The sequence below is a fragment of the Erpetoichthys calabaricus genome, chromosome 8 (genome assembly GCF_900747795.2).
Source record: "Erpetoichthys calabaricus chromosome 8, fErpCal1.3, whole genome shotgun sequence".
In the NCBI taxonomy this organism is placed as follows: Eukaryota; Metazoa; Chordata; class Cladistia; order Polypteriformes; family Polypteridae; genus Erpetoichthys; species Erpetoichthys calabaricus.
Genome location: NC_041401.2, coordinates 130,427,161 through 130,450,085, shown reverse-complemented (window position 1 = coordinate 130,450,085; position 22,925 = coordinate 130,427,161). Strand labels below are relative to the sequence as shown.

The following is a 22,925-nucleotide window of genomic DNA, read 5'->3' as shown; positions in this document are numbered from 1 at the left end:
CACCAGCTCGGTGCCTCTCACGGGGGGCAACTCCAGAGTGGTACAGAGTCCAGCCCCTCTGAAGGAGATTGGTTCCAGAGTCCAAGCTGTGCGTCGAGGTGAGCCCGACTATATCTAGCCGGAACTTCTCAACCTCGCACACAAGCTCAGGCTCCTTCCCCTTCAGAGAGGTGACATTCCACGTCCCAAGAGCCAGCTTCTGTAGCCGAGGATCGAACCGCCAAGTTCCCCCGCCTTCGGCCACCACCCAACTCACACTGCACCCGACCTCCTTGGCCCCTCCCATAGGTGGTGAGCCCATGGGAAGGGGGACCCACGTTGCCTCTTCGGGCTGTGCCCGGCCGAGCCCCATGGCTGCAAGCCCGCCACCAGGCGCTCCTAAAATCTCCATGACATATCAGGAGATTTTAAATCAAAATCTGACTGCCTTTGCCAGGAAACTAAAACTGGGTCGTCATTTAATCTTCCAGCAGGATAATAATCTGAAACACATGTCTAAATCATCCCTACAATGGTTAACTGATCACAAAATCAAAGTTCTGCCATAGCCATCTCAGTCCCCTGACCTGAAAACCTGTGGAGTGAGCTGAAGAGGAGAGTACACAGGAGAGGGCCTAGGACCCTGGATGATCTAGAGATTATTATGTAAATAAGAATGGTCTCATATCGTTCTCTTATAAAAGGTTACAAGAGAAGACTCCATGCTGTTACATTGGCAAAGGAAGGTTGTACAAAGTATTACATGCAGGGGTGCCAACAATTGTGGCACATGTGTTTTTGTTATAAATATTTATTTCTTGATGAGGGCTTTGTTTTTCTTTGAATGAACTTGTTTCAATTAAAAGTCAGATGTTTCTGATTCTTTCCGTGCAAGATGATGGTTCTTCAGCAAACAGTGAAGTGTGTGTGTGTGTATGTATTCATTTAAAAAGCTTCCGTAAGAAGCTAAATTTCTCCTTCTATCTGTATGTCTGACTCAGTTTGCATCTCTAATCCCTCTTTGACTCTATCCCTTCTTTTCTACTTCTTGAATCTTTAATACACTAGAATTACCAGAGCCTACGAAAAAACTCGTAGATCCGGCCCACCTTAAATCGCTTCTTAAATCAGTTCACAACTCTCCGCCAGCATCCTTTGTCCTCTAAATGTGCTGATAAAAGACAAGCTGCCAGCAGCTATTCCATCCCCCCACTGACTTAGAACGTGCGCGAACTTTTCCTAGCTCATGCCTTGATTGATTATCTGGGAGTGAAGTGGAGTTTTAGAGTGGAAATAATAGATCGTTATTTGGAACACACGCATTTCATGTGTGTTCCGTTTCTACAGTAATCTGTGTAAACACATTGTTAAAACAGAAACTTTTTCATATTTTAGTAATAAATGTTGCAAAATGTAGTAGACATAAACAATAGAATGTGTAAAGCCTGAGTTCCAAAGATCAAATAAACACTTTCACAAAAGCTTCAAGAATGCCGCAACAGTTTCCATGGCGTAGAGCGCTAGAATTTGCTTCTTAAAGCGCAGCAACTTTGCCGTGCCTCACAGACCTGAGTTCGATTCCCCGCTGGGGATAAAGTGTTGCTTTTTTTTTTTCTTTTTAACCTCAAACGGACATAAAATTTATAAATTGGTATGCACTGTCAGTTAATGAGATCGTTATATTTTCATGTGGGATGCTCCTTTTAAAATATTTTTTTAACAGTTGAGACTGCAATTAACATGAACAACTGTCCCTATAACTTATTTTTAAGATCCATAACACACAGACAGACAGAGCACTGCGTAATACAGAGATAGACAGGCAGAGATATATAAATAAACAGGGAAGCCACATGTACTGAAAGAAAAAAAAAGATCAACATGTGCGTTGTTCCTGCTGCACTGAATAAGCTCACATGCTCTAACATCACCCCTCCCCCATCTGACTCTCTAAGTAACAGCACAAGTACAGGCGCAAACCAAGTGTAATCAAGAGTCCCGGTTCCATCCCTACTCACTCCTATATTTGCCGTTTTCAGTAGTAAGCTGCTCATTTTGTTAATATTATACAGTACACACATGCACTTCGTTTGCGTCTGTACTTGTGCTGTTACTTAGAGAGTAACATAGAAACTAGAACATAGTTTCTATGTTCCGCTGAATACCTTCAATTATTGTTGCTTAATGTTTCAAACAAGTACCCTTTCCTGGTTTGCTTGGATATCCTTTTTTTATGATATAACAAAAAAAGAGTAAGAAAACATTTCCCTGGGAAAGGCTGTGTTGTGGAATTCAGATGCCACCTCTTTGCTGTATGAGCAATAAAAACTGTGTGACTAAAAGTTTTTGTCAAAAAAAAAAATCGCATACCTGTAATGGGGAGGGAGCTCTGATAAAACTCACTTTTCCCTGTAAACTGTGTGAATAAAAACTACATATATTTAAAAAAAATTCTGTGTGCTATATTTTTGCATAAGGTTAACATATGAGACAATGGTGCTGGGGAAAGTATTTGGAGAGGATGTTAATGCATGTCAGAATGAATTTAATGTTACTATTGTGCCACAAAAAAATGGCTAGTTTCCACTAAATTCATCTGTCATTGCTTGTCCATGATGGGCACCATCCTCCTATTCCTGCCCACCCTCACCAGTTCTGGTTTATGCATGCTGTAGGCATATTGATCGCTCTGCCATTCTTGGGTTGTTTCTTGGTTCACCTTCACACCCAACTTCTTTGCCCATTTCCACAGCCCCACCACCCCTCCAAAAGTACCCAGATCCTCCAGCCAATAACAAACAGATCTGCTGCACACCTACCACTTCCACCCTAAACCCCACTAAGGGCGCACACACAGCTTTTGTTTCTTTTCTACAATGTCACCAAAAGAGACACCGACTCTTAAAGAAAAACTACAGCTTCCTTCACAAAACTACTTCTGAATCTAACATCGACCCACCAGCAGATAGACTTTTTCACAGCATACAGTACCTCATAGTCTTATATTATGTAATTCAATGAATATATCAGCTTAACAACCATTTCTTTTTTTTCCATTTTTTATTGATTTTATTGAAATCACACAACATTCTATACAAATATATCAATTTTACAAGAATAGGATTGAAAACAAATCAACCCCCACCCCTGAGAAAGAGAGCCAGCAGAATAAAACTTAAACCTAGTAAAAATAAGCAAATAGATAAATTAATAAGTGAATATAGATAAATGTAGAAGACAAAAAAAAGAGAATAGGGAGGGAATCTGCTTCCTCAGTGCTTTAAAAGCTTATTCTAAAATGTTATTGATTAGATCCTGCCAGGTTTGGAGAAATTTCTGCACAGATCCTCTAAGTGAGAATTTTATTTTTTCCAATTTCAAATAATATACAATATCAGTTACCCATTGACTTAAAAGGGGAAAGTTAGGATTCTTCCAGTTGAGCAAGATAAGTCTACGTGCCAATAGTGTAGTAAAGGCAATTACAGTTTGTTTGTTCTCTTCCACTTTAAGCCCATTTGGAAGTACACCAAACACAGCTGTTAGTGGATTAGGAGGGATTGTGACACCAAGGCTGTCTGAAAGGCATTTAAAAATCTTGGTTCAAAATGATGTTAATTTGGTGCACGCCCAAAACATGTGACACAGTGAGGCTGGAACTTGATTGCAGCGTTTGCAGGTTGGATCTTGCCCTGGAAACATTTTGGACAATTTTAAGCGAGACAGATGTGCTCGATATATAATTTTTAGTTAAATAATTGTATGCTTTGCACACATGGAGCTCGAGTGAATTCTCTGCATTGCTACATTCCACTCCTGTTCTGATATGTTGAGGGAGAGATCCTTTTCCCATTGTCCTCTTGGATCTTTGAAAGAGATGGACTGTAAAATGGTTTTATATATTGCAGAGATGCTGTCTAAGTCCTTGAAGTTGATGAATATATTTTCCAGCATAGAGGGAGGTGGGAGATGAGGGAAATTGGGAAGGTTCTGTTTAACAAAGTTTCTAATTTGAAGATAGTGAAAGAAATGTGTTGCTGGAAAGTTAAATTTAGAATGTAATTGTTCATAGGATGCAAAGACCTTGTCTATATACAGATCTCTAAGTGATTTAATCCCAAATGTTTTCCAGACATTAAAAACTGCATATGTTTGCGATGGTTGAAAAAGGTAGTTCTCGTGCAGTGGTGCCACCGATAAAAGATTCTCTATCTTAAAATGTTTCCTACATTGGTTCCATATTCTGAGTGAGTGAAGCACTATTGGGTTATTAGTATATTGGCGATAATTTGCATTTATTGGGGCACAAAGCAAGGAATGTAAAGATGAATTGTAGGATTCTATTTCTATTGCAGACCAAACCTGCATATTTTCAACTATTTGTCAATGTCCAGGTTTTAATATGTTGTGTGTTTGCTGCCCAGTAGTAAAACTGAAAGTTAGGTAGAGCCATGCCACCTTCTGCCTTTGGCCTTTGTAGGGTCACTCTTTGAATACATGGATGTTTTGAATTCCAAATAAATGTGGTTATGGTTGAATCTAATTTCTTAAAGAACGATTTATTGATGTATGTTGGAATATTTTGAAATAAAAAGAGAAGCTTAGGGAGGATATTCATCTTAAGAATGTTAATTCTTCCAGCTAAAGTGAGATGAAGGGTTGACCATCTATGCAAGTCTTACTTGATTTTTTCCATACAGACAGCAAAATTTTGTTGATAAAGAGCTTTATGTTTATTTGTGATGTTTACCCCTAGATATTTGAACTGATCTGTGATGATAAAAGTGAAGGTGTCCAATCTAATATTGTGTGCTTGAGAATTCACTGGAAAGAACACACTTCTAGTCAAATTAATTCTGAGACCAGAAATCTTTTGGAATTCTGTTAGTGCTGTTAGGACTGTAGGCACAGTATTTTGTGGGTCTGATATATACAGTATCATATCGTCTGCATTTAAAGAAATTTTCTGTTCAAGTCCTTCTCTGATAATCCCCTTCATCTCATAAGCATTTCGAAAGTGGGGCATCCTTGTCTGGTATCACGTTCTAGTTTAAAGTAGTCTGAATTAATGTTGTTAATACAAACTGAAGCTTCTGGATTGGTATAAAGTAGTTTAATCCATGCACAAATGTTCAGGCCAAACCCAAATTTCTCCAATGTATTGAAAAGGTAGTTTCATTCAATCATATCAAATGCTTTTTCTGCATCCAAAGATAATAAAATCTCTGGGATGTTTGACTTTGCGGGTGTAGTATATTACATTAAACAGGCATTGAAGATTAGACGCTAAATGTCGGCCTTTAATAAATCCAGTTTGATCTTGTGATATTACTGAAGACAGCACTTTCTCCATCTTTCTAGCTAGACCTTTGGACAGTATTTTAACATCATTATTCAGAAGTGAAATTGGTCTGTATGATGTACATTGTAATACATCCTTATTTTGTTTAGGAAAGACGGTAATTGATGCTTGATGAAAAGTTTGAGGTAGAATTTTATTGTCTCTAGCTTCTGTTAATGTTGCTAATAGGAGGGGAGCTAGTTGAGTGCAGAACTTCTTATAAAACTCATCAGGGTAGCCATCGGGGCCTGCTGCTTTCCCACTCTGAAGTGACTTTATAGCATCTAGTAATTCTGGTAGCACCAAAGATTTATCCAATTCCTCTGCACTAAGAGTATCTATTTGTGGTATCTGTAATGCATCCAGAAATGCATTAGATTGTGTCTTGTCTTCTTTAAACTCAGTAGAATATAAGGATTTATACTAGTCTCTAAATGTGTGCATTATATTTTTATGGTCAATGATTATGTCTCCGTTTGTGTTGGTAATTGCTGGGATTGCATTGCGAACTTCTTGCTTGTGGATTTGTTGAGCTAAGAGCTTATTAGCTTTCTCTCCATGTTCATGGTAATGATGTCTTGATTTAAAAATGAGTTGTTCAGTTTCTGTAGTTGTTAAGAGGTTTGAGCTCTGAATGCAGAGCCTGCCTTTTCCTATGAAGAGCCTCACTTGGACATCTGGCATGTTCTTCATCTATTCTAGTAATTTCATTGGTTAGCTTTGATACCTGCTTGCTTTCCAGTTTGTTTCTGTGGGAAAGATATGAGATAATTTGTCCTCTTAAGAAGGCCTTCAGGGTTTCCCAGAGTGTCCCTGCAGAGACCTCTGAGGATATATTTATCTCTAGAAGAAAACTGATTTGTTTTGATATACATTTTGTAAAGTTCTCGTCTGCTAATAAAAGTGGGTTAAGACGCCATATGCAAGATGAGTATGTGGGGCATAATGATTTCATCTCCAGGATCAGAGGGGCATGGTCGGAAATAACAATAGCAACATACTTGCAGGATTTAATCGTAGGCAAGAAATGGTTATCTACAAAAAAATAATCAGTTCTTGAATAGCAATGATGCACTGGTGAGTAGAAGGAATATATTCTTGAATTTGGCGTTCTGATTAGTTGTGGTCAGTTACAAACTGTGCAATTGTCTTTGCAGTGTTAGATGTTATCGCCCCTGTGGCAGGAGACCTATCTAGATCTGGATTTAAAACACAATTAAAATCCCCAGCCATTATAATTTTATGAGTGTTAACAACCATTTCTGACAAAGTTCAAAACCGTATAATGGCAAATTATTCTTAAGAATTAACATGTTATTTTCATGGAAGAAGATGTCATATATACTGTATTAAAATAGCTACAGCTGAAGGGAGTTTCTATTGTGATAGCCCAGGTGCTGCTATACTTTACATTTCTCTGGTATTTAACAACCATTTACTACATTCCTAGGAGTTGGCTGGTTGCTCCCTTCGGTGACTTCCTGATGACAGTCTATTTTAGTTGCCTTTTAAGGCAAGAGGCATAGTGACCTTATTATTCCTTATGTCACAGGAGTAATGTTTGACCACCTGAGCACAATGTGTGTGGTTTAAATAATTCTGTGATATTGAAAAGGAATACCATCTGCAAAATGCTTTTGAATTATAAGAAAAAAATCATTTTGTTTGAATCTATACTGCTTTCTGGCAACAGTTAAGCCTATGAACACTGTTAGAGATGGCAGTTAGAAAAATTGTCATGATATTTACTAATGTGTCTGGAAATTTTAGATTTTAATGTAAATGCCTTATTTTCAATGCATGTACTGCTTCAATAAAATTAATTAGTTCTTTTGAATTCTTATTTTTAAATTTAGTAGATTATTTCAGATGAGTATGACTAGATCTTAAAAAAGTTTTTATTGGTTTTATTAAATATAATTAGAGACTAATTGAAAGCTTTATTATCTGTTTATAACAAAATGAAAATCAGAAAACAAATGTGATAATTTTTCCTTTCCCCTTAATAGTTGAACTGTTTTCATCAAGTTTGGAAATAAATTTTGCCTTCTCAACTATCTTCATAACTTCTTCCCTCTAAGATCCTGATTTTTATAGTCATATAGTTACAAATTTCAATGTTTCATATATAATTTTAATTTGAATGTTTTCATATGTTTAGGTTGTTCCTTGTGATTGAGTATGTGAATGGCGGTGATCTTATGTTCCATATGCAACGACAACGAAAACTTCCAGAAGAACATGCAAGGTGAGGCTGCAGTCAGACAACAAAAGATCTTTTTACTAAGAGAATGGACTTGTCTCTTGGAAAAGTGCTAACAAGTTATTCACTTTCAAGAGATCCTGCAAAAAAGGTTTAAAAATTAAAATGGGAAAATGTTTTATTGAAACATTGGGGAAGAATTTAAAGATTTTATTAAAATGGACACGCCAAAAAAAAAAAAAACTAAAATAAGTGAAAAAGTGAATATAATACAGCAGGAAAAAAAAGTCATAGCACATAATTCAGATTAGCAGCATGGAGACAGAAAAAAACAGAAAACATTCAGTATTAATAATGAAGGAAAGTACTAAAAGGGGAGAACCAAATACAGTAATAGTTGTGAGATTAAGAGGGATATAAGGAGCAAGGAATTTCTTAATATAGTTTGTGATTTTGATTTGATTTTTTTTATTTAGCATTTTATTAATTCCCCGAGGGTAAATATTTTTGTTAGTGAAAACAGAAGCAAAATTAGTTGGAATGAGGACACAACTATTTTTGTTAACTCTAGCCATGCATTTTGAGATTAATAACAATACATATTTTTTTTTAGAAAATAAAACTGTGCAGTAATGTAGTACAGTGATTAGCACTGCACCCTTAAAAGCCCAGAGTTCAAGTTTGCACATCCTACTAATATGTGTATAATAATACTAGTATGTGCACATTTTCTTTTATTCAGTTTCTATCCCACGCCGCAAAGTCATTCATTTTAGGTTAATAACACAAATCTAGATTGGCTAGTCATTGAGAAATGTAAAGTGGTAGTTATGTGTGTGCACATACAGTATATACATGCATTAATTGTCCCAAGGGGAAATTTAGCTTTTGCATACGCTACAAGCTTAAGAAATATAGAAATATAACAAAAACAACAACTCCCAGCAAACACAAGGAAAAATTGCAAAAGAGAAGAACAAATTCTGACTTGTCTAAGAATAAGATAGCAGTCATAATGAGATATTATAACGGTATATGGTCATAGGTATGAAGCAGCACCAGTATCAGTTCTTGACACAGTTCTGTTGAATAATAATTAGCTGAAATACCTAATGATAGTGTAGCATGGAGAGGCTGTGCATCATTATTCATAACGGCCATCAGTTTTGTCTTTGTTCACTTATCCTTTGCTAACGTGTCTGGAGTGCATTACAGAACTGAGTCTGCCTTCTTAATTACCTTGCTGATTTAGTGAGTCTATCTTGAAGTGATGTTACTGGTCCTGCACACTACAGCACAGAAAATAGCAAAGAGTATCGTAATAGTATAGTAATTGTACCACTATATTTGGACACGATATGATAATACTGAGATTTTTTTTGCAATGTATTAAGTATGTATATTTTCAATATATTTAATATTGAAACTCATTTCTGCAATATATTGCAATTCATTCCATCTTATTTAATTGAAGTTAAAGCTAAAATTCTATTCCATCCATCCATCCTCTTCCGCTTATCTGAGATCGGGTCACGGGGGCAGCAGCTTGAGCAGAGATGCCCAGACTTCCCTCTCCCCGGCCACTTCTTCTAGCTCTTCTGGGAGAATCCCGAGGTGTTTCCAGGCCAGCCGGGAGACATAGTCCCTCCAGCATGTCCTGGGTCTTCCCCGGGGCCTTCTCCCGGTTAGACATGCCTAGAACATCTCACCAGGGAGGCGTCCAGGAGGCATCCTGATCAGATGCCCGAGCCACCTCATCTGACTCCTCTCGATGCGGAGGAGCAGCGGCTCTACTCTGAGCCCCTCCCGAATGACTGAGCTTCTCACCCTATCTTTTAGGGAAAGCCCTGGCACCCTGCGGAGGAAACTCATTTCAGCCACTTGTATTCGCGATCTCGTTCTTTCGGTCACTACCTATAACTCATGACCATAGGTGAGGGTAGGAGCTTAGATTGACTGGTAAATTGAGAGCTTGGACTTACGGCTCAGCTCCTTTTTCACCACGACAGACTGATGCAGAGCCCTCATCACTGCAGACGCTGCACCGATCCGCCTGTCGATCTCACGCTCCATTCTTCCCTCACTCATGAACAAGACCCAGAGATACTTGAACTTCTCCACTTGGGGCAGGATCTCGCTCCCAACCCTGAGAGGGCACTCCACCCTTTTCCGGCTGAGGACCATGGTCTCGGATTTGGAGGTGCTGATTCCCAACCCAGCCGCTTCACACTCGGCTGTGAACCGATCCAGAGAGAGCTGAAGATCATGGCCTGATGAAGCAAACAGGACAACATCATCTGCAAAAAGCTGTGACCCAATCCTGAGCCCACCAAACTGGACCCCCTCAACGCCGTGGCTGCGCCTAGAAATTCTGTCCATAAAAGTTATGAACAGAATCGGTGACAAAGGGCAGCCTTGGCGGAGTCCAACTCTCATTGGAAACGGTTTTGACTTACTGCCGGCAATGCAGACCATGCTCTGAAACCAGTTTTATAGGAACTGAACAGCCCTTATCAGGGTGTCCGGTACCCCATACTCTCGGAGTACCCCCCACAGGATTCCCCAAGGAACACGGTCGGATGCCTTTTCCAAGTCAACAAAACACATGTAGACTGGTTGAGCGAACTCCCATGCACCCTCCAGGACCCTGCTAAGGGTGCAGAGTTGGCCCACTGTTCCACGACCAGAATGAAAACCACACTGTTTCTCCTGAATCTGAGGTTCAACTATCTGACGGACCCTGAATCTCCTTGAAGCCGTCCGAAAGTCGTTCTCCATGGCCTCCCCAAACTCCTCCCACGCCCGTGTTTTTGCCTCAGCAACCACCGAAGCTGCATCCTGCTTGGCCTGCCAGTACCTATTAGCTGCCTCCAGAGTCCCACAGGACAAAAGGGTCCTGTAGGACTCCTTCTTTAGCTTGACGGCATCCCTCACCACCGGTGTCCACCAACGGGTTCGGGGATTGCCACCACAACAGGCACCGACCACCTTACGGCCAGAGCTCCGGTCAGCCGCCTCAACAATAGAGGCACGGAACATGGCCCATTCGGACTCAATGTCCCCCACCTCCCTCAGGACGTGGTCAAAGTTTTGCCGGAGGTGAGAGTTGAAGCTACTTCTGACAAGGGACTCTGCCAGACGTTCCCAGCAGACCCTCACAATACATTTGGACCTACCAGGCCTGACCGGCATCCTCCCCCACCATCGAAGCCTACTCACCACCAGGTGGTGATCAGTTGACAACTCCGCCCCTCTGTTCACTCGAGTGTCCAAGACATGTGGCCACAAGTCCGACGACATGACCACAAAGTCGATCATCGAACTGAGGCCTAGGGTGTCCTGGTGCCAAGTGCACGTATGAACACCCCTATGCTTGAACATGGTGTTCGTTATGGACAATCCGTGACAAGCACAGAAATCCAATAACAAAACACCGCTTGGGTTCAGATCGGGGGGGCCATTCCTCCCAATCACGCCCTTCCAGGTGTCACTGTCATTGCCCACGTGAGCATTGAAGTCCCCTAACAGAATGAGGGAGTCCCCAGAAGGTATGCCCTCTACCACCCCCTCCAGGGACTCCAGAAAGGGTGGGTACTCCAGACTGCTGTTCGGCGCATACGCACAAACAACAGTTAGGACCCGTCCCCCCACCCAAAGATGGAGGGAGGCTACCCTCTCATCCACCGGGGTAAACCCCAAATAACAGGCTCCAAGTCGGGGGGCAATAAGTATGCCCACACCCGCTCGGCACCTCTCACCGATATCTGATACATTTTTGCCAAAATTCTATTCCTCTTGGCAAAAATGTATCAGATATCTAATAAGACAAACCCTTGACCACCTTAATTTGATATTAGCTTTTGTAATTTTGGAAATAGATGTCCAGTGTTTTAGCAGGATTCAGTTTTCAAAAAAAGAATGCTCATTTACAGTAAATAAAATTCACATCAGTAGATTGTCTCACCACAGCTTTGAGTGTTTGAATTAGTACTATATAATCAGAAGAAAAATGTTGCATTTGTATACTGTTTTGATATATTTATCCCCTTCCTAGCATAAGGAAAGTCTGATTTTAAGGATGTTGAAATGTTGCAGTGTTAACAATGTTAACAGATATTATGAGTGGGCATGTTTTAAAGTATTGTGGAATTGCTGGAGTATTTAAATGCACCTTTTACTCTTCTCTAGATCATTATTGTATACCTATGGTGTAGAAATGTGCCAATACACAGCAGGTAGCACAGAGAGGCCAATGCAGTTATGTTAAATAATTATTCTTATAAATGAAAGATTTTGAAAACAAATTAAAAAAGCTGTGCTCAACCATCAATATTTAGGTTTGCTGTCAGGAACTTATTTATTAGGCTGGTCATTGAGTAAAATTTATGCTTCTAAGTAGTGCTTAAATATAAACCGCAATGTTTAGAACAGAATACTGTTTTTTTCAGTTGGGTGAGTGACTGAGTAACTATTAGTGTTTTTATCCTCATAATTGATGATATTCAGGGTTTTTTTCTTCTCAATCTTACCCTTCAAAATCCTAATGATGATTCCTTCTACAGAAGCCTATACAATAATCATATTAAATCTGTGAGCTTTCTATTTAGATTTTTCCCTCCACTTGTCTAAATTTTTAATAACTAAGTAGTTTTCTGGGGCAGAATCGCATGATATTTGATGATGATGGTTTCTTTGTGAAGTTCACACTCTGATTTCCACAGTCTGTTAAAGAAAGCTCTCTTTTTTCCCTATTTTTTGTTCAGTGCTTCAGTGCAGCCACCACTAATGCAAGATAAATGATGAATGCACTAATTCAAAAATGGAAGGAATTATACTTTGTTCTTCATAATTTTATCCAGCCCATTTAAAATTTTCTCACAAGGACAGTCATGTCATCCATGTTGACTCTTCTAATAATGCTTCAGTGGTCTTAGATGCTGTTCTCCTTATAACGGAATCTTGTCAGTGTTTTCTTTTCCTAATGTCTAGGGCTGCCAACCATCCTCATTTTCCCAGACCTGTCCTCATTTTGTACGTGCCATGGACTGTCTGGGAGGAATTTATAAAATTTTGAAAACGTCTGGAATTTTGGCTCATAAAATTTGAAAATCTCCTTATCCTTCTCATTGGTAAAATTTGAAAGCTGTACATCAATCAGTACTTGCAGAAGTAGTGTGCACACTTTTTTCCCCAGAATCTTCACTTCTGTTCCGGTAGTAAACAATGCAGATATTGACAAGAATAGAAAAAACCCTTTGAGTTCTTGACTTTTGTCTGTCGAACTTGGCTTTTTTACTTCATCTTTTGAATTCAGCGTTATCTTCTAATTATTTGTAATCTTAATTCACCGTAACTAAGTGAATTTATTTAAAATTGAAATTACAATTTCACATTTTGTATGTGAGATCTTATTTTCGATTCTTCTTTCAGCAGCTTGATTAAACAAGAAATTTCATACTTGGTACAGTCTGTCGCATTTAAGTGCGAGTAAGTACTGCTTTGTAATATTTTAATAGAAAATATTATTACTACCCGTTGTTCTAAACTGGATTTATAATTGTAAATGAATGAGTCAACTATTAAAGTTTCAGCTAATTAAAAAAAATTACACATTTATTCTGTCATATAAATGTAATATTATTTTAGTTATCAGTTGATCAAGTAATAAGTCACTTCTTCAAATAATTTAATAATATTTTCATAATTCTTTCATTTACATTAATTCAGGAATACCCATTATACCAAAAAGAAAGTGCAAGTTCATAGACTACTTGAACAACAAATATCCTTGTTTTATCAAATTTTCAGACTATATTAGATTTACTGAGAAAAATCACTTCAGTGGAAAAATATAAAAAAAGGTTGAAATGTAAATGCAAATAAACTAAATTGAAAAAAGTAAGATTATTTTTATTTTACTAGAAGTGAATTTATTATGTATAATTTTTTTACAGGTTTCCGACAGTTAAACGAGCCAAATAAGAATGGAAGGAATGAAGTCTGTTAATTTAAGAGGCTTGACATATTCAAAATATTTAATGGGTTATTAGTTTGCCAGTGATGATGATTGTGGCCATCATATCATAATTATATTGATAAATTGTTACTAAAGGTTTATATCATTTTAAAAAGCATAAGACAGTATAAAGGCGCATTATGGTATCAATAGGGAAAGGCATCCTCAAAAGTCCTAATTTTTCAACCCAAATGTCCTCATTTCTAGCGACCTACCAATGACCATCTTTACCAGAGAAAAAGAGACAATTTGTGTCTGAATGCAACGCTTATACAGATGCAGCCATTACCAATGACCTCTGCCTAAGTTATTTCATGTGCAAGATACTGCGCTACATGCTTGGCTAGTCAAAATGACCAAAAAATGGCATTTGTGAAGTGTCATTTGTTAGTGATAAGATTGCTTCATTAATCTCTTTACTGTGTCCATTTAAATAATACATTAAAGGAATTTTATAGCTACTAGGTCACTTGCTATAGTTATTTTGTGAAAAATGTTTGGCATATATGTTCTGACTATTGAATTTATACACATTATAAAAAGTTATAATGTTTTACACTATTTCAGAATAGAATTAACAGTCTAAAAAATACATAACTAAATATCAAAATAATTAAGTTTCTATGACACTTTTACTTAAAATAATACAGTCTACTTTTGATGTACACATATCCATAAATTTGATTTGTTCACTGTTTTATATTTTAAAGCTTACAAACACTGTGCTGTTATGGTGTAGTGTTTAAGGAAGGTGATTTGTACTTTAGAGGCCAAGGTTGATCCTAGTTTAATATGTAGAAGTTTACACTAGAGGTAAGCTTCTTTTTCTTTCTAAATAATATAGTAAGCAAATAAGCAAAATAAAATAGTAAATACGTATATATTCACGTATAAGTCAGATCTTGAAACCCGAAAAATCGATCATAAAATCAGACCCCGACTTATACTCCCATTCAAAAATGCGAGTTTTTTTTTGCTTCCTCCAATCTCGCACCAGTTCCTCAGACACATTGAATTTTGTTGCAGCAGCACAGGTACCAATTTCTTTCACCACTTCAATGACTTTGAATTTAAAACCAGCTTCATATTTTCTTCTGATCTAACTCTCCATCATAGATAAGGGATGCTCTTACAATAAAGGTGTATGAGGGTGTGAGATACAAAAAACGCAAAACAGTGCAAACGTTGCTTCGGAATAGTTTGGGTATTACTGTGTGGTCGCACAATACATAGAAAAAAAGTCAGTGTGCTCTCTGATTACTCTCTCAGGTGGGCGTTAGCATATCATAATCTCTTGGACCAATAGTGTGAGTTTTCTGCATTCGACTTATATGAATGACATTATAAAATACCGGAAATTATACGGTAAAATCAAGCCCCAACTTATCCATGAGAGAACTTAAACGTGAGTATGTATGGTAATATGACCACTTTGTTGTGATTTTTTTTAGCTTATGGCATCTCTGGGCATTTCTAGAAATCTTTTTCCAGTCTAACCAACCTCCAGTCCTGTTTGTACCTAGCATTACCAGAATCTGATAGCAGTGAACTGCATTAACAGTCTGTAGTAAATACATCTCTGATTTTATCACTCCCAACTACATTCAGAAAGTTTCATAAACTGGTAACATTATTTCTACTTTAAATAAAATGTGCTGTCTGCCAAACAATGTAATGCAGCTCAACAAATTACATGCACAGCTGCTTACTCCATCTACCCCATGCTGTGGAACATTGGATGGGGCCAAATGTCTGACTCTATACACATTTAATGTTATACTTTCCTCTCATGTGAAATCTATGTTTTTTATCTTTTTTGCTAATATTATTTATTTAATTTATTGTTGATTACATGTTTTTTTTTAATCAACATCATTCAATGTAAATACCATCATTGTACCAGAATGCAGAGGTAGGTCTCCTTTTATGCAACATATTACATATAATTTTTATTATGTAGGAGTTTAACATCTACCTCTGTTTTATCCCACATCTGTCAGTGAGCACCTAGTCTTATGGTAATTTTCAACTCTCATCAAGACAGGGATCAAAATATAGTACTTATAATAGTAGGTTTCCTGACACACATTTGAAAATGGCTGTACAAACATCTAAATAAAATACATGTAAAAGCTTATAAGCAGTCTTCTGTAACAGTCTTCATTTCATACCAGAAAGAATTAAGTCTGAATCAGAAGTTTTGTGGATGTTTCAAATGTATTCATTTTTTTTTCACCTAATTTGAAAGCTAACTTTTCTCTAATTTCCTTGGCATTAACCCTAAGCGTGACTTGGGCTCAGAATTCTGTGTAATTACAGTTAATGTATGAAAGCCCTGGGATCAAACCTGCCACCTCTCGACTTAGAGACAGCAGTTCTTACCTCTACACCAGCCAAGCAGATGTATATATGGGTGTGTGTGTATTGTTCCCTATCCCAATTTCTTTTACTTTGGTTACATTCTTGAAAAAAGCACACTTGTTTTGCTATATCTGTGTCTTTTGTGAAATTGTTTGTTTGATATTTGGACTTTAGTCTTCACACATTATATACACTTCACGTCAGCATTTGGCCAATTATTAATAGAACATGAAAAAAGGTTCTGTTCTATTTATGTGTTCAATATTTCTTGCCTAGCATTTCCTGTCATCCTGCATTTACATAGATCATTGTAGACATGGAACACATGAAATATACGTGTTCCAAATAACGATATATTATTTACCCTATACAAGGCACCTAACACCCAGATAAACAGACTTGAGCTGGGAGAACGTGGTGTACGACAAGCTGTGTCGGTGGGGGGATGGGATAGCAGGCTGCCTGATGCCAGTGCTGATTGACACATTTACAAAACAAAGACACTAATGGAGAGGTGCGAAGGAATTTAAGGTGGCCCGGGATTACGAGGTTTTCGTAGGCTTCAGGGATTCTAGTGTTAAGCATGCGTCAGACGTCGGGTGATGTATAATGATCCTCTTTACATTTTTAAGCCTGAATGATGCTCAGGACAGTATTCTGCTGTCATCTAGTGGATGAAATAACATCATGCTGCAAAAAAATCACGAATTTTCACCTGTACAATGTGACATTCATTAAAACCACAATGAAGGTTAAAAATTTTTTTTTTAAATAAACTTTCATAGTTACACTGTGTAGTGGGTGGGGTCAATAATTCTTTAATGTAGTACAAATGCATGTCTTTGTTGATGTGGATGTGAGGGGTTGATGTGCCTCCCATGCGCACATGTGTGACACCTTATATTACACTTTTAGCAACTGAACATATACTGTATAATGCTTTTAGCCAACACTCATATATATGAAAAATGTTGGTCAAGTGGTTAGCATGTTGAACTTTTGATCAACCAATGCAGACAAATTAATAATAAAAAAATAATAATTTTGATTGATATTGAAGTTTTGTCAAATGACTTCAATATCACAGTTGGGCAGCATTGGTCAAGTGCTTAGCATGTTCAATTAAATGCTTGAAGGTTCAAGACCATTGTACACAAATTACTTAAATTATTCAAAAAATAAATAAAGCTCTTACAATTTGAAAATTTCTGCAATTATAACCATATTATAATCAACTTGTGATGATGTGTTATTTTCTTTCTATTCTTTTATGGGCAGCACAGTGGCGCAGTGGTAGCGCTGCTGCCTCGCAGTAAGGAGACCTGGGTTCACTTCCCAGGTCCTCCCTGCGTGGAGTTTGCATGTTCTTCCCGTGTATGCATGGGTTTCCTCCGGGTGCTCCGGTTTCTTCCCACAGTCCAAAGACATGGAGGTTGGGTGCATTGGCGATCCTAAACTGTCTCAATACAATACAATTTATTTTTATATAGCCCAAAATCACACAAGAAGTACCACAATGGACTTTAACAGGCCCCTTAAGGAAAAACTCCAAAAAAAAAATCTTTTTTTTTTAATTTTTTTTTTTTATTGATTTTATTGAAATCACACAATATTCAATACAAATAGGATTGAAAACAAATCAACCCCCACCCGTGAGAAAGAGAGCATGGCCAGCAAAATAAAACTTAAACCTAGTAAAAATAAGCAAATAGATAAATTAATAAGTGAATATAGATAAATGGAGAAGAAGAAAAAAAGAGAATAGGGAGAGAATCTGCTTCCTCAGTGCTTTAAAAGCTTGCAATAAAATATTATTGATTAGATCCTGCCAGGTTTGGAAAAATTTCTGCACAGATCCTCTAAGTGAGAATTTTTTTTTTTCCAATTTCAAATAATATATAACATCAGTTACCCATTGACTTAAAAGGGGAAAGTTAGTATTCTTCCAGTTGAGCAAGATAAGTCTACGTGTCAATAGTGTAGTAAAGGCAATTACAGTTTGTTTGTCCTTCTCCACTTTAAACCCATCTGGAAGAACACCGAACACAACTGTTAGTGGATTAGGAGGGATTGTGACACCAAGGCTGTCTGAAAGGCATTTAAAAATCTTGGTCCAAAATGATGTTAGTTTGGTGCACGCCCAAAACATGTGACCCAGTGAGGCTGGAACTTGATTGCAGCGTTCGCAGGTTGGATCTTGCCCTGGAAACATTTTGGACAATTTTAAGCGAGACAGATGTGCTCGATATATAATTTTTAGTTGAATAATTGTATGCTTTGCACATATGGAGCTCAAGTGAATTCTCTGCATTGCTACCTTCCACTCCTTTTCTGATATGTTGAGGGAGAGATCCTTTTCCCATTGTCCTCTTGGATCTTTGAAAGGGAGGGACTGTAAAATGGTTTTATATATTGCAGAGATGCTGTCTAAGTCCTTGAAGCTGATGAATATATTTTCCAGCATAGAGGGAGGTGGGAGATGAGGGAAATTGAGCAGGTTCTGTTTAACAATGTTTCTAATTTGAAGATAGTGAAAGAAATGTGTTGCAGGAAAGTTAAAGATGTTAGAATGTAATTGTTCATAGGATGCAAACACGTTGTCGATGTACAGATCTCTAAGTAATTTAATCCCAAATGTTTTCCAGACATTAAAAACTGCATATGTTTGCGATGGTTGAAAAAGGTGATTCTCGTGCAGTGGTGCCACCGATAAAAAATTCTCTATCTTAAAATGTTTCCTACATTGGTTCTGTATTCTGAGTGAGTGAAGTACTATTGGGTTATTAGTATATTGGCGATAATTTGCATTTATGGGGGCGCAAAGCAAGGACTATAAAGATGAACTGCAGGATTCTATTTCTAATGCAGACCAAGCCTGCATATGTTCATCTATTTGTGTCAATGTCCAGGTTTTAATATGTTGTATGTTTGCTGCCCAGTAGTAAAATTGAAAGTTAGGCAGAGCCATGCCTCCTTCTGCCTTTGGCCTTTGTATGGTCGCTCTTTGGATACGAGGATGTTTTGAATTCCAAATAAACATGGTTATGGTTGAATCTAATTTCTTAAAGGATGATTTATTGATGTATATTGGAATATTTTGAAATAAAAAGAGAAGCTTAGGGAGGATATTCATCTTAAGAATGTTAATTCTTCCAGCTAAAGTGAGATGAAGGGTTTGACCATCATTGGAAGTCTTGCTTGATTTTTTCCATACAGACAGCAAAATTTTGTTGATAAAGTGCTTTATGTTTACTTGTGATGTTTACCCCTAGATATCTGAACTGATCTGCGATGATAAAAGTGAAGGTGTCCAATTTAATATTGTGTGCTTGAGAATTCACTGGAAAGAGCACACTTTTAGTCAAATTAATTCTGAGACCAGAAATCTTTTGGAATTCTGTTAGTGCTGTTAGGACTGTAGGCACAGTATTTTGTGGGTCTGATATACAGTAATCCCTCGCTATATCGCGCTTCGACTTTCGCGGCTTCACTCTATCGTGGATTTTATATGTAAGCATATCTAAATATATAACGCGGATTTTTCGCTGCTTTGCGGGTTTCTGCGGACAATGGGTCTTTTTACTTCTGGTACATGCTTCCTCAGTTGGTCTGCGCAGTTGATTTCATACAAGTGACGCTATTGGCGGATGACTGAGAAGCTACCTAATCAGAGCACACAGTTAAAGTTCCTGTGTGCTGATTGGCGCAGCAACGGAGTGCTGCATTAACCAGGAAGTCTCATCTCACTCATTCAGCATTAACGTGCTCCTGCTACTGCTTCAGGGGCCATGTCCAAGCGCCAACAGAAGATGCAAATGATTGCAGACAAGGTAAAAGTTTTGGATATGTTGAAGGAAGGGAACAGCTACACCGCTGCAGGACACCATTACAGCATCAATGAGTCCACGATTCTTTTTATTTAAAATGGAGGAAAAGCATATAAGATCTACAGCCGCAGTGTCCTTTAACCAGGGCGCAAAACGAGTTGCAAGTGGATGTGATAAGGCAGTAGTCTGGATGGAATCTGCTTTAGGGATTTGGATTGAAGACTGATGGAAGAAGAATGACGGCGGTGCTACACAGCCGCCTGAAGAGGCTCCTTTAGAAGAACTGTAACGCTCTCCTTTGTTGTGCAGTAAAATTAAACTCATCGTTATCGGACAAGTCATCATGTCATTGTTGGTGAGTAACCATAATTAATTATCTACGTACAGTACTTATTAAATGTACATAGTTTAGTGTCACTTTTATTTGACATCATTTTTCAGAAGTGAAATTGGTCTATATGATGCACATTGTAATACGTCCTTATTTTGTTTAAAAAAGATGGTGATTGATTCTTGACGAAAAGTTTGAGCTAGAATTTTATTGTCTCTAGCTTCTGTTAATGTTGCTAATAGGAGGGGAGCTAGCTGAGTGGAGAACTTATAAAATTCGTCAGGGTAGCCATCGGGGCCTGCTGATTTCCCACTCTGAAGTGACTTTATAGCATTAAGTTTTTCTGGTAGCGGCAGAGGTTTATCCAATTCCTCTGCACTAAGAGTATCTATTTGTGGTATCAGTAATGCATCCAGAAATGCACTAGATTGTGTCTTCTTTAAACTCACTAGCACCTTCAACACAATCCAACCTCTGCTCCTTAGGGACAAGCTGACAGAGATGGGAGTAGATTCATACCTGGTGGCATGGATCGTGGACTATCTTAAAGACAGACCTCAGTATGTGTGTCTTGGGAACTGCACATCTGACATTGTGGTCAGCAACACAGGAGCGCCACAGGGGACTGTACTTTCTCCGGTCCTGTTCAACCTATATACATCGGACTTCCAATACAACTCGGAGTCCTGCCACGTGCAAAAGTTCGCTGACGACACTGCTATCATGGGCTGCATCAGGAGTGGGCAGGAGGAGGAGTATAGGGACCTAATCAAGGACTTTGTTAAATGGTGCGACTCAAACCACCTACACCTGAACACCAGCAAAACCAAGGAGCTGGATTTTAGGAGGCCCAGACCCCTCATGGACCCCGTGATCATCAGAGATGACTATGTGCAGATGGTGCAGACCTATAAATACCTGGGAGTGCAGCTGGATGATAAATTAGACGCGACTGCCTACACTGATGCTCTGTGTAAGAAAGGACAGAGCCGGTTATACTTCCTGAGAAGGCTGATGTCCTTCAACATCTGCAATAAGATGCTGCAGATGTTCTATCAGACGGTTGTGGTGAGCGCCCTCTTCTACGCAGTGGTGTGCTGGGGAGGCAGCATTAAGAAGAAGGACGCCTCACGCCTGGACAAACTGGTGAGGAAGGTAGGCTCTATTGTTGGCATGGAGCTGGACAGCTTGACATCTGTGGCAGAGTGATGGGCGCTCAGCAGGCTCCTATCAATTATGGAAAATCCACTGCATCCACTAAACAGTGTCATCTCCAGACAGAAGAGCAGCTTCAGCGACAGACTGCTGTCACTGTCCTGCTCCACTGACAGACTATGCGACTCTTCAGTTCCACCCGGGGTGGGTAAACGTTAACATTATACAAAGTTATTGTCTGTTTTTACCTGGATTGTTATCAATCTTTAATTTAATATTGTTTTTTGTATCAGTATGCTGCTGCTGGAATATGTGAATTTCCCCCTGGGATTAATAAAGCTATCTATCTATCTATCTATCTATCTATCTATCTATCTATCTATCTATCTATCTATCTATCTATCTATCTATCTATCTATCTATCTATCTATCTATCTAGAATATAAGGATTTATAGCAGTCTCTAAATGTGTGCCTTATATTTTTATGGTCAATGATTATGTCCCCGTTTTGTTGGTAATTGCTGGGATTGCATTGCGAACTTTTTGCTTGTGGATTTGTTGAGCTAAAAGCTTGTTAGCTTTCTCTCCATGTTCATAGTAATGATGTCTTGATTTAAAAATGAGTTGTTCAATTTCTTTAGTTGTTAAGAGGTTAAGCTCTGAATTCAGAGCCTGGCTTTTCCTATGAAGAGCCTCACTTGGACACCTGGCGTGTTCTTCATGTTCTGAACCACACTTCACAAAGTCCCAGTCCTCTGACATACCTAGAGACAGAGCACGTCCATAACAAAACAAGCCCCCAGCAGCGGTGTATGTGAATTAAAATAGTGATATCTATTGCCAATACAGTCTAAATACTATAAGTATAAAATATAAAAAAAAAGAAAATCTTCTACATTCTTGAAATGTTAAGATAGTAAACCCAGGGAATGGTGTTAAGCAGTCTCCTTTAGAATAGTAAAAAAAAAAAAAAAAAAAGGGTTACAAATTTAATTTCTTCCACACATACATACATAAATGTGTATAACTGTAATTAAAATAAAAACAAATAGTGACCGAGAAGGGAAAAGGATGTATAATTACGGTACCAGTGTCATTGCAAGCGGATCAGACAGCCGGTGATATCTTCTTTACGATGCCATGACAGGATGCGACTCACAGTCTTATTTCAGGAAAGTGTCGGGATCAGCTTTCTTAACTCTTTATCTGCTTCCTCTCTACTGGTAAATATGTAATGTTTGCCTTGAATCTCCACTTTCAGTTTGGCAGAATACAAGAGGCTGTATCTGATATCGGCTTTTCGTAAGCGCTGTTTAATACTATAAAAGGATGGTTACTTAGCAGCTGTTGAGGGTGAGAAGTCAGGGAAAATACGAATTAGGTTATTTTCACACATAATCTCTTGTTTCTGTCTGAGAAGTGACATTACATTTAACTTTGATTGTAACTTCTCGAAGCGCACAATAAAAGTCCTATGCTTAGAGTTGTTCGATCCCCGTATGTGATAAGCTGCAGCTATCTCGGTGTCTGATTTAAAGTCCTCTCCAATTATTTTGGAGAATAGTTCAGCTACGAATTTCACTGGGTTTGGACTTTTGCGATTCTCAGGTAGACCTTCAATTCTAATATTATTCCTTCTGCATCCATCTTCCAGAGCAGCAAGTCTGTCTCCGAGTTTTTTGCATTTGGATTTCACGGCTGTTGCTTTTCC

General features: G+C 38.3%; 1 protein-coding gene across 2 annotated transcripts in view; it reads left to right on the top strand.

Moving 5' to 3' along the window:
• The window catches only part of prkcz (protein kinase C, zeta), a 381,379-nt gene that overhangs the window by 168,758 nt on the left and 189,696 nt on the right, over positions 1-22,925 (top strand). For both annotated transcript variants that reach the window (XM_051931388.1, XM_051931389.1), the window contains exon 6: positions 7,482-7,568. In XM_051931388.1, the coding sequence (XP_051787348.1) occupies positions 7,482-7,568 (87 nt within the window). The remainder of the gene's footprint in view (positions 1-7,481; positions 7,569-22,925) is intronic.